Source organism: Antechinus flavipes, chromosome 5 (assembly GCF_016432865.1).
Source record: "Antechinus flavipes isolate AdamAnt ecotype Samford, QLD, Australia chromosome 5, AdamAnt_v2, whole genome shotgun sequence".
Taxonomy (NCBI): Eukaryota; Metazoa; Chordata; class Mammalia; order Dasyuromorphia; family Dasyuridae; genus Antechinus; species Antechinus flavipes.
The window spans coordinates 283,460,584-283,472,934 of NC_067402.1; the positions used below are offsets into that span (position 1 = coordinate 283,460,584).

General features: G+C 54.4%; 1 protein-coding gene across 1 annotated transcript; it reads left to right on the forward strand.

The window, feature by feature from the left end:
* Window positions 1-816: 816 nt before the first annotated feature.
* Window positions 817-12,351, forward strand: HMOX1 (heme oxygenase 1). Its single transcript, XM_051961617.1, has 5 exons — window positions 817-954; window positions 2,754-2,874; window positions 6,675-7,166; window positions 7,728-7,827; window positions 11,621-12,351. Exons 1-5 carry the CDS (start codon window positions 923-925, stop codon window positions 11,737-11,739), a joined length of 864 nt encoding a protein of 287 aa, XP_051817577.1. The 5' UTR covers window positions 817-922; the 3' UTR covers window positions 11,740-12,351.

Here is a 12,351-nt window from a genome sequence, read left to right on the forward strand (position 1 = left end):
GGGAAGGGACCGAGTTTCTCCCCCGCCACCCTTGTTTTGTATCCTGCCCTGTGTCTATAAGGGCCAAATCTGGCCCAAGTACTCATTATGATCCCGGGGCACGCCATTGAAGGTCTGCCTCAGTCTTCTCGACTGTAAAATGGGAGCCAGTGTTGCCAGGATTATAAAACAGAACCGTGGCACACAGTAGTTGCTTAATAAACGCTTGCGATCACGACCGCATTGCCCCTAGTCGGATCCTTCCCCGACAAGAAATCCCTCTAGGAGCATCCTTGAAAAAGGCTTGCAGGGGTCTCCCACCCCGCAAGGCGGAGTCTGGGGGCACATCCGGGGACCCTTTGGCCGGGAAAGATGCCAGTTCTTCCCTCGGTGACCAAGCCCAACCTGCCGGGTCCTATTCGGGAACGCTCCGTTTTAGGGGGGCTCGGTCACAGGTGGGGGCGGGGAGGACAGAGAGCGGCCGCTCTCTGCGGGTCCCAGCTTCTTCCAGAAGTTTCTCGGGTTATCGAGTGCCCCAGGGCAAAGCCGCCGGGCTTCCTTCGCTGTTCTGTTGGGAAACGGCCCGGTGGGGCCGCTGGGTGGCTCGGTCCGGGAGCACAGCCCGGGCCCGCGGCCCCTCCATTGTCCCAGGCCGGGTCCGGCGGCGGGGAGGGGGAGGAGGGAGCCAGATGTTTGCCCCGGCCCCCCGGGAGGCGGTGTCGCAATCGGCCGGGGGAGGGGCGGCGGGGAGGCTTAGCCCAGGGCTGCACGTGACCCTCCCCCTCCCTCCCCTCCGCGCACCCGCGGTCTATTAAAGCCGGCTGCGGGGCGTCGGGAGCAGACTCGGGGAGTGCTCGGAGCCGAACCTTAGGCGGCACTCGGAGCCGGGCGGTCCCGGAGAGCGCGGACGGAGCCGGAGCGGAGCGCGGAGAAAGAGGGCGCGATGGAAGCTGTCAGAGCCGAGCAGCCCGAGAGGTGAGCCGGGGCTCCGGGCCGGGCCATTCCCGAGAGCGCGCCGCCGCCGGCCGGTTCGAATCCCGCCCCCGCCCCCCTCCCGCTGGCCTCTGCGCCTCAGTTTTCCTCTCTGGAAAAGGGGCGGGGGCTTTTAGAGGAGACGAGCTCCCCCCCACCCTGCTCTTAACCTCCTTCAGGTCCAAAGCCCCCAGATTCAGATCCGGAGTCCAAAGACCCGGACCGTCCCACTCGACATTTATCCCCAGTTTGGACTACCGCTTCCCCTCTTCTGGACCAGTTTCCTCAGATGTGCATTGTGGGTGGGAGAGACCCGGGAGCTCTGCTCTTCCCCCACTTTCCTTTGCCGGACGAGGGGGAGGTGATGTCCAGCCCCTCCCCGGACTGGCTTTGAGTTGGGGAGGGATGCTGCGACGTGGGGCGCCCGCCGGCGCCCAGAGCTGGGCAGCCTCGGCATTCCGCGCTTCCTCAGTTTCCCCATGGGGGGGGAGTGGGAAAACTTCCTCTAGCCATTTCTAGAAAGGCCCTGCTTTGAGGGGGAGATTTCTCCCGAGTAATTTTAGGGAAGGGGCCTGGAGAAACCTCACACCTCCTCCTTCCCGGAAGCGGCCACTGTCAGGATGGAACTCTGTGGGATGCCCACCTGTGGTACGGGACCTCCTCGGGGTCATAGGTCAAACCTCGAACCCCAGGTTCCAATCCTGACCAACACTTCCCAGCAGAGACACTGGGGGCGGGACACTGGGTCCCTGAGTGAGGAAAACCCCCTAGGATGGGATAGACTTAGCGCCACAAGGGGACCATCCGGCCCAACTTCCCCTTATTTTACCCATTGGGAAGCTGAGGTCTGGAATTGCCTCAAAGTCAAAAACAGTCAGGATTTGAACTCGGGTCAGTGTTTTTGTTTTGTTTCTCACTGCTTATCTCTAACAGATAAAAGATTGGCCCTGGATGTCTGGGCAAGGGATTTCCGGATGTAGGGATGAGGAGATGGCCATAGATAAATTTAACTCTTTATTTCTTTCAAATTAATTTGGGTTAATCGCTATTATGAGAAAGCATGGAATCCACATAACATAAATGCGTGTGTGTATAGAGAGGTACAGGTGTCTGTCTAGCCAATTCTCCAGCTTTTAAGAGTGTAACTTGGCATTTTAGAGGCAGTTGCCTGGGGCCCTAAGAGGTTAGCCCACTTGGCTGGAGTCTCGGCTGGACCCCAGGGTTCTGGGGCTTTCTGGCCCTCTCTGGCCACTAGCCTGTGCCGTCTTTGTCTAATGTGTTCAAGAAAAGAGCGCTGACATTAACGCCGCTCGTTCCATGAGAGCAGGCAAAAGAGGAAACAATCAAAGCATGATTTTGTTCTTTAAATGGCCAGGAAGCTCCCTCCACTGATAGAAGTCAGCGGGCTTCTTGTGACCTGGTCTTCTACTTGCTTGGGTTAGACTTGAATCCGGGTCTCCCTGACCCAAGTTGGGCTCTCTATTCACCTGGCAAACGTTCTCTTTTTTCCTTGAATATAGAGAAAAACCTTTCTTCCATCTGGGAAGCCCAGACATTTAAAAAAGTGACACTTTATTTAGCAATTAATTTTCAAAAGGGCCAATTGATCCAATGCTCCTCCTGCCCGTGGTTTAATGGGGTGCCTTCTCATTGGCCCTTTGAGCCCCAGAGTTCCCTCTGGCGGACACCTGGGGGCAGGATGGGAGCCAGCGGGCGGCCACCTCCTCGGGAAGCGCAGGAAGAATGTGGGCCTTCTCCCCGTGTGCCCAGTAACAATGTGCTTCTCGGCCTTCCTTTCCCAGCATGCCTCAGGACCTGTCAGAGGCCCTGAAGGAAGCCACAAAGGAGGTTCACAGCCGGGCTGAGAATGTGGAATTCATGAAGAACTTCCAGAAGGGGCACGTGTCCAAGGAAGGCTTCAAGGTACGGCGGGGCCCTGGCATGAGCGGGGGAGTGTGAGGCAGGTGAGAGCCGACCACAGGACGGGGGTAACTTAGTGCCGGCTGGGCCTGAGTAACACGAACTGGCTGACACCTAAGGAGCTCTGTGACTGCTTTAATCAACAAGTATGTGCCGAGGGTCAGCGCTTGCTAAGCACCTGGATGCCATTTTAAAATTAGTCAATGAGCCACGTGCATTTATTAATCACCTGCTCAGTGCCCGGCACTGTGCGCAGCATTAGGGATGCAGACAAAGTTAATGAATCACTCTTAGTTTTGTAATCGTTTTGTAACTGAGTGTGTGTCACGCATCAGGGACTGAAAAGACAATCAGCCAGCCAGTCCACAAGTGTTTATTAATCACCAATTGTGTGATTGAAGACAAGGCCATTTGGCTGAATCAAAGAATGAGGGGAAGCTGAGTAATAGGATGAGGTCAGGCTGTGTGGGACTTTCAAAAAAATAATCATTTTTATCTTAGAGGCGATAGGGAGCCACTGGGAGTGGTTGGGGAGGGAAATGCTGTGTTCAGGTCTGAATTTAAGGAAGATTAGTCTGGTTAGGAAATGTAAATAATCTAGACTAGAGGGGATGAGTCTGAACCAAGGGTGACTGTGAGCCGAGAGAAGGTGTTGAACGCGAGCAATGTCACAAAGGTAGAACCCACAGCCCGTTGGTAAGTGTGAGATGGAGGAGGACTCTGGGATGAGGCTGAAATGATGGTCCTGGGAGCCTGAAGGACCCTGATGCTTTTGAAAGAAATGGCGAAGCCTGGAAGAGAGAAGGGTTTGGGGGAAAGAGGATGAGTTCGGTTTGGGACGTGTTGTTTAAAAAAATAAAAGCTAACAGGCAAGACTGAAGCGGGAGAGACTGAGGCTGGGTACGTAGAGCTGGGAGTCCTTGGCAGAGAGGCGATAGTTAAATTCAAGGAATTGGATGTACTTACTGAGAGTATGGGGGAGAAAAGGAGAGGAGATAAAGAGACAGAGACTTGGGGAACACCCATAGTTAGGGAGGTGGAGTGAGGATGACTGGCTGAAAAAGGCAGGAGAAAACTAGGGAGGGAGGGGGAGTCAAGGCCACAGGAGGAGAGGATGGTCTCCAGTGTGAAAGGCAGCGCAGATAAAAAGAAGGAAGATGTCCGAGAACCGATTGTCAGCTGGATGGTCAAGATAATGGCTAACTTTGGAGCAAGGGGCTTCATTTGAGTGAGGTCAGGAGCCAGACAGCAGGGGGTCGAGGAGAGAAGCAGCAAAGAAAGCAGCTGTGGACAACTTCTTTGAGGTATCTGGCCTAGGAGAGGAGAGATATAATACTTTGACCACATAGTAAGAAGTGGTTTTTGGGTTGGTTGTTTATTTTCTGAGGCAATTGGGGTTAAGTGACTTGCCCGGGGTCACACAGTTAGGAAGTGGTAAGTGTCTGAGGGTGGATTTGAACTCCTGACTTCAGGCCTGGGGCTCTCTCCACTGCCCCACCTAGCCGCCCTTTTTGTTTATGATTTAAAGGATGGAGGAGATTTGGCTGTGCTTGTTTTGTTTTGCTGACTCTGACACACCCACAAACATTTTTTGAACGCCCACTGTGTGCCAGATCCTGGGGCTATAGTGACAACGAAGGAAACCATCTCAGTGGGGACTCAGGCTCCTTGGGGCTGCTTTCTAGCTGTGGAAGTTGCCCTCCGAGGTCCCTTCCAACTAAACCACGGCCCTGTGTTTCAGAAACTTTAGAGCCCCGTGTAAGGGTGCCTTACTCGCCATTGTTGTTAATTATTATTATGGAAAGAAGGCTCTGTTATTTCCTACCTGGGCGACTCCCTTAATCTCCCCGAGCCCCAGTTTAAAGGGAACAATAATATTGCCACCCTCACAGAGGGAAAAAAATGCCTCGTAAACTGCTGTGACGCATGGGGGAGGCGGCTCCCAGAGCGAGGCAGAGGCTGGAGGGGGGAGCCCCACTCCCACCGGCCCCAGCCCTCGCCCTCCCTGAGCTCCCAGTTGTTTCATCCGAAGAATGGATTTCAGACGCCACCTCCCTTCCAGGGCTGTTTTGCAGACCACAGAGGGGTGTGTAAACACTGAGCTATAATTATAACACTTTGAAGCACTCCAGAAATGCTTACGCCCTCCCGGGAGTTGGTGATCCTTACCTAGCTCAGGTTAGGTTCTGGAGAAAGCTCGAGAACATCCAGGCTGGGGCTAAAGCCTCCAAATGCATTTCGGGTTCCCAGCATAACCGGAGCCGACCTGGTCTAAGCCAAGCCCCTCTTGGTTTAAAGTCCTGATGCCGTCAAGCCAACAAGTAGCATTTATTAAGTGCCTCCTGTTTGTCGGCACTGTATCAGCCAACTTTCCAGAGCTTCTGAGTGGGCAGAGGTTCTGTTGGCTTAAATGGTTGATTTTATTGCACCAGGCAGGGAAGGGCAGAACCAGGCTAGACGGGACCATCAGTCCAGGCTTCCATTTGTTCAAAGGGAGTTGTTTTATCCCAGCCAAATTATGGCTGGAACGGAAGGCCTAGCCAGCTCGGACTTCGCCTCAGTCATGGAGTTCAGTGCGGGCCAAAGAGCTGCTGCCCCGCGCTAAACGGGACGGCTCTAAGTCCGTTGCCTTGTGGTCTTTTTCCTTGTTTAACTTCCTTGGAAATATCACAGAATAGTACAGCGGGACAGTTGGAAGAGACTTTAGAAAAGGAGATTCTTAAGATTTAAAGCTGGGAGGCATCCTGGAGGTCATTTTACAGGTGAGGAAACTGAGGCTGAGACCTTAAGTGACTTGCCCATAGTTGCACAGACTTCAAAGCTTAGAAGATCTTAATCCCTCATTTTTACACATAAGGAAACTGAGTCAGAGAGGAATAGGCCCCTATAAGGACTGGAATCTAAGATTTGCATACACAGGCACTTAATAAGTGCTTATTGATTGGGTGGCTGTTATCTGGGTTTACCAAAACCTTGTGAGCTATTCTCATCTCCATTTTATTGATAAGGAAATTACAGCCCCAGGACACTATGTTGTATGGGGTCACACAAAGCTCAGCGGGAGGATTTTGACCTTGCTTTTCCCAATCCCAAGTCCAACTTTCTACCATGCGGGCTGCCTCCTTGGTATTTGCAGAAATACTGACCCCTCAGACTTGAGTTTCGACTTTGTTTCCCTCCTGACCTTTCATCCACGCGGCTGCGGGATGACTGGAGTTAATGAATAAATGACTCCATAAAGCAATCATTATTGAGTCTGTGCCGTGTGCCGGCAGGTGTGGAGCCCGAGCGTGCAGTCACGTAGCCCCCAGATCTGAGTGGGGAGCGGGAGGGGGACGGCGCTTCCGCGAGTCAGACAGAAGGGACAGGCCGGGTAGCGGCAAGGACAAAACCACACCCTGTGACAAGCCCCTCCTGCTCACCCCGGGGAGCTCCGGAAACCAGGGAAGTCACCCAGAGTGGCGGGCGGATAGCGGGATACCAAATCCCCTGGTATTTGGCCAGAGCCTGGAGTGTGAGCTCTCAGCGGGCAGGCCCCGAGTTCTACGTTCCTGCAGTCCCTTTCTGTGGGGTCTGGCGCAGGGAAGGCCCCGCAGGCGCCCAGGGCCTGCTGACCGGCCCGCTCTCATGGGAGCCTCCCTGAGCCCCCCCAGCTCCAGGGTTTGCTCTGACCCCCTGTGGCTCTGTCCCTCCCGAGAAGCCCCCCGGCCGCCAGTGCCGGCACGCAGCAGGACTTGCCCCACGGCGAGCGAGTGCTCGCCTCTCTTGCTGACACGGGTTAACGATGCCCTGCTTGGTTCCAGATGGTGATGTCTTCCCTGTATCACGTCTACCTGGCCCTGGAAGAGGAGCTGGAGCGCCACAAGGCCCACCCCGCGGTCGCCCCCATCTACTTCCCCGAGGAGCTGAACCGCACCTCCGCCCTGGAGCAGGACATGGAGTTCTGGTACGGCCCCCAGTGGAGGAAGGAGATCCCCTACATGGCGGCCGCGAGAAAGTACGTGAGCCGGCTCCGGGAGCTGGGCCGGGCGCGGCCGCAGCTGCTGTTGGCCCACTCCTACACGCGCTACCTGGGGGACCTCTCCGGGGGCCAGATCCTGAAGAAGATTGCCCAGAAGTCCCTGGGGCTCCCCAGCACCGGGGAGGGGTTGGCCTTCTTCAATTTCCCCGCCATCCCCAACGCCACCACGTTCAAGCAGCTTTACCGCTCGCGGATGAACACCATCGAGATGAGCCCCGCCACCAAGGAGAAGGTGGTGGAGGAGGCGCAGACGGCCTTCCTGCTGAACATCGAGGTGAGCTCCCCGTGCGCCGGAGCCGGACGGTGTCTGGCGGGAGCTGGCCAAATAGGCGGACCCCCGGAGGTCACGGGCCTGGGCCACTGACCGGGAGGCGGAGGCCAGGCCAGATTCAGCGCCCCATGTCAGGCCCTTGCAAGCTTTAATGGTCTGGGTCTTCTCCCTTCTAGACAACCTAGAAATGGCTCTCTGGTCCCACCAGATGGGAGTGATGCAGACAGCGACCCCTCCACCTGGTGGGCTGTTCCCCTGTATCCTTGGGGGCCTTCCTCACTCCTAAAAAGGAAAAGCCCTTCCAGTGAAAGCCCTCACTCCTCCCTTGCCGTTGACCCGGTCTTTATCTCTCCTTTCCTTGGTGGGAGGAAACTTCGGACCCATAAGAAGGGTCCCGGAGTCTTCGCCCCCACATTAGATTCCTTCCTAGAGAAAGAGACCAGGAGGAGGAGGAGGGAACTGAAGAGTGAAAGCTGTAGAACCAGTTGGGGGCGAGAGACCCAGAGGGGCGGCCTTGCCTGTGGGCACCTTCTGACCCAGGGGCACGTCTTTTTCCGTCCTTAGATGTTTGAGAAACTGCAGGAGTTGTTGTCCAAGAACCAGGAGAACAAAAACCTTTCCGGGCAGCAGGAGCTTCGAAAAAGGACTGGAGGCAAAGCACAAGGTGAGACCCGGAAAACCCGCGTTCTCCTCTAGCCAATTTCCCCCAATATCCACCGAGTTTCCTAAGCAAAGCTGGCAAATGGGCATCTCGGTTTGCCAGATCAGGGAGGATGAACCTTCCTCTCTCTCGCCCTCTCATTTTTCCAAAGGTGGCTCAGGGAACAGGGCACGGACTCGGAACTGGAAATACCGAGTTCAGTTCTAGCCTCTGATACTTGCCAGCTGTGTGACCCTGAGCAAGTCGCTTAACCTGCCCGCCTCAGTTTCCTCAGTTGTAAAATGGGAATAATAATACTATCCTGTAGGGTTGTTGTGAGGAACAAATGAGATCGTATTTGTAAAGCATTTTGCAAGCTTTAAAGTGCCATCTAATGCTATTGTAGTTATTAACTGTTCCAAAGTAGAATGGGGAGAATTGAGGGTTTCCTATTACTCTGGGGGGACATTATCTGGGTGATTCCCGCTGAGACGGGGTGATCCCAGAAGCGGAGATTTCATTAGCATCTGCATCTTCTTGGTGAAAAGCTTATGATGAGTGAGCTCTCACAAGTTTACAGAGTAATAGCCCAGAGAAGTCATCGCATCAGTAGCTATCCTTTGTGTTCCTATGGCTGAGGAGTCCCATTCTTGCAACAGTCAGTCAATCGGTAAACAATTATTAAGCACCTACTGCATCAAAAGGCATCCCCGCCCCCGAGGAGCTCGCGCTGTAATGAAACGTCTGCCTCTCTCAGAGGCCTTCCCTTTTCTGAGGGATCTCGGGAAGGTTGGTGAGCCTCACTGGGCTACTCGTTCTCATTTGAGTTACAATCAGGGTATGTGGTTCAACTTCCCCATTTCTCGGAGAAGGAAACGGAGGTCTCGAGAATACCTGATTCAGACCACAAAATCACCGATTCAGAGCTGGCTAGACTGAGGCAATCTAGACCAACCCCTTCAGTTTGGGAAATGCAGGGCCGTGCCCAAGGCCATACAGGCAGTGAGATGGGACTGTAAGCTCCCTGAGGCAGGGATTGTCTTCAGGGCTTAGCACAGTGGCTGGCACACAGTGGGCGCTTAATTGGGTTTATTGAAGATTTTGGAGCTGGAGTACTGCGCTCCTCCCACGCCCATGCTGCCCTCGGTGCTACGGGGGTGACCCAGGGCCTCTGCGTTCTTTACCTCCCAGTCTGTCCTTCCTGGGACCTCCCTAGTCCCCGGCAGCCTGGCTGGCTCTGTGTTTGTTCTTGGGGCCGCCTGGGGCCTGTCAGCCTCCTCCTGTGACGGTGACGCGCTGTCCTGCCCGGTTCGCAAACACTGGGCGGCTCCCCCGTGGTCTCTGTGTGCTGTGGTCTCGGAGACGGCGTGACATCAGCCACAGGGGCCGCGGGGATTGGCCACCGGGGACTCGGGGGCCCAGAGGAAGGAACAGTGGCTGGGGGTGCTGGAAGGCTTCGTCATCGAGGGAAGGTCCCTCCCTGGGCGCGCAGCCCGAGCAGCCCCAGAGTGCCGGCTGAGCCCAGCCTCAGCATTCGCCCTGCCCACTGGGAGCTGCCCTTCACCGGTGCAGTGACGCTTGCACTGGTTAGGGAAAAACCCGTACTTGGAGACTGTGCCACTCTGGCAAATGTATTTGGGATTTAGGGAAGAGCCCTCAATCATTTATTCTCTCTAGACCTCAGTTTCCTTCTCTGAGAAATGGGGGAGTTGAACTGTATAGCCTCTGAGGTCCCCTGGAGCCCTAGAGGACCTGGTTTCAAATCCTACCTATGAAACTTAACTACTTTTGTGATTAGGAAGAAGTCACTTAATTTCCCTGGGCCTTGGTTTCCCCACCTGTAAAATGGGAGAGTTGATGACCCCTCTGGAGAGCTGTGCTCCTAGGGACTCCCTGAGCCTCAGTTTCCCTATATGTAACATGAGGGAGTTGATGGCCTCTGAGGAGCCTTCCGGCTCTGTGGAGCCACAGACCTGGGCTCCTGTGCAGAGGATCCTCCTCAGATTCTCTGTCTTGTTGCCACCTCCATTGGAACATGGGGACCTTCAAGGCAAGGAGTAAGACCTTCTTTACCTTTCCGTGCCTGACACAAAGTGGGCGTTTAATAAATGCTGGTTGAGGCATGAGACTGACTCTTTTTGAACCCTCTTTCCAATTTCCAATATCCCCAGAGTAGTTCAGTCCCAATTCACAAGGCAGAGACCAAAGGACTTTAGTCTGCTATTCTCTGCTTGGCCAAACCAATCGGGCCAGCACTTATTAAGCTCCTACTGTGTGCCAGGCACTGTGGATGCAATGAGAAAACAAAGATAAAAATGACTCTCCCTTCAAGAAGCTTACATCTTGTCAGTAAGCTTGGACTCTTGTCAGTTCAGTCCTAGAGGTGGAGGCCCCAGAGTGCTGAAATCTCAAGTTCTCCTGGCTTGTAGGCGTGGATTTGAACTCGCACCTTCTGATTCCTAAACCATAGCCCTCCTCTCAGCCCCAAATTGCTCTCCCTTGGGATCTGTAGCTGAGAGAGACCTCGGAGGCTATCCGAGCTAAGCTTCTTGATTTTACAGAGGAGGAAACGATGCAAAGAAGGCTGAGTGACTTGCCCAGGGTCACACAGTCTGAGGTTGGATTTGAATTCAGCTCTTCTGACTTTATGTCACTATGGCATCACTTCGTGGCCCACTTCCAATTGATGGGCTCCTCTCTGCTTTCTGTAAGCCTTTCCCCTAGAACTCTTTCCCTAAGAAGCCTTGTTCCCATTCACAGAATGCAAAAACATTGCGTTTCACAATCTTCAAAACAACCTTATGACTTGGCACCTGAATACTATTATCCCCATTTAACATAAAGGGAAACTAAGGCACCGAGAGGTTGAAATGATTGGCTCCAAACCTCCCCGCCAGAAGGCGTCAGAACCAGGATCTGAACTTGGGCCTTTTGACCCTCAGACCCTCATTTCACCCCCCTCCTTTCAGAGGGAGCTCTCCTGGCCTTTCAGGGCTGAACAGGTGGAGGGGGCCTCCCTCCAAGAAAACTGGCAGGCCCGGCCCCGACGATCCCAGGCCGTGCTTCTGACGTGCAGTGTAGCCTAATGGTTTAAATAAAATACTGGATCTGAAGGGGAAACAGTTCAGCCTCTTTGTGCCTCCGTTTCCTCGTCTGTAACGTGACTTGGCTGAGAAGGCCTCAGAAGCCACCTCTTCCGGCCTCTTTGACGGGTGAGGGAATGGAGGTTTAGGGAGACTCAGTGATTTTGTGTCCTGGGCCCCCTTGCCAGAAAGTTAGTGAAGATTATTGACCCCTCTCAGAAAAATGTATCTAAATGCATAAAATAACTGCTTCTCGACAGACCGGTTAAAGAAAATTTCAGACTAGTTAACCCAATTTCGCGAACTCTTGAATCCTCTTAATTCCGGTGCCTTTCCTCGGTTAATTATTTCCTATTTAACCTGTAGGGCTTGCTCTGTAGGTATTGGTGTGTGACTGAGCTGTTTAAGGGCAGAGTCTCTTTTGCCTTGGCACAGGGCCTGGCACAAGTAGGCGCTTAACAAACATTGATGGTCGGTTGGTTAACGGCCCACAGGAGATGAAGAACCCCTGAGCTAGATGATGCCTAAGGCCCCGCGCCCTCCGTGTTAGAGAGGCGGATCAGAAGTGGCTCTGACTTCAGAGAAACCTCCCAGGGGCCGAAGGGACTGCCGTGGGGACCGTGGTTCCCCGTCCCTGGGGCCTCCGGCCGGAAGCTCGACGGCGGCTGAGAGGCTGTGGGTGACCGGGTGGCGCGGGAGGAACCTTCTCATTGCGAGGCTTTCTTCTCTTGCAGGCCCCGCTTCCACGGAGACGGCTCCTCAGAGAAGCCTCCTCTCCTACTCGCCCCTGCTCCGCTGGATCCTGACCCTCTCCATAATGGCCATTGTCGCGGTGGGCTTCTATGCCATGTGAACGAGCCAGAAGAGACACTCCGGGGCGACCTCCCACGGCCTCCCCTCCTGAGCCTACGGACTGCTTCCAGCTCTGAACATCCGCCCGACGGCCTCCTCGGTCACTGGGACAGGTTCCCGGCCTGGCCCTAGCACTTTCTCCTTCCCCGGAAAAGATGGAGAGCCCAGACTGACCCAAATTACCTCTGCCTGAGGGACTTGAACTTTCAGGGGTCCTCAGGGATGCCTCACAGATGTAGCACTCTCTCCCGTCCCCGAGAACCCCAAAGAGAAGGAGGTTCCAGCCCTGACAAGGGCCCCGGCGAGCCCGGCTCCTGGGCGACCCAGGAGTAACCGCTTTCCCTCGTCCTGCAGACGGTTTATGCTTCTGTATTTCAGAATGTTGTGTCTTGTGGAAGCCACTTTTCCGTGGGATTTTGTTGGGTCCGGTTTTCACAATGTTTGGGTTTATTTTTTATTTTCCTCCAGGGTCAAAGGGAGGGATTTTGCCTCATTTCGTTGGGGGGTTGTTTGTATGTGTATGTGTATGTTTTTAAATAACCCACATAGAATGTCGGGGTCCTTGAGCCTGTCTGTGTAAACTTTCAATAAACAGTGTTGTTTTTACTTCTAA

Bases quoted from the DNA above. Each gene is read 5' to 3' on its own strand.
- HMOX1 (XM_051961617.1), top strand. From the start codon at position 923: ATGGAAGCTGTCAGAGCCGAGCAGCCCGAGAG. The intron at 7,167-7,727 runs GTGAGCTCCCCG...TTCCGTCCTTAG, and splicing joins CCTTCCTGCTGAACATCGAG to ATGTTTGAGAAACTGCAGGA. The intron at 7,828-11,620 runs GTGAGACCCGGA...CTTCTCTTGCAG, and splicing joins GACTGGAGGCAAAGCACAAG to GCCCCGCTTCCACGGAGACG.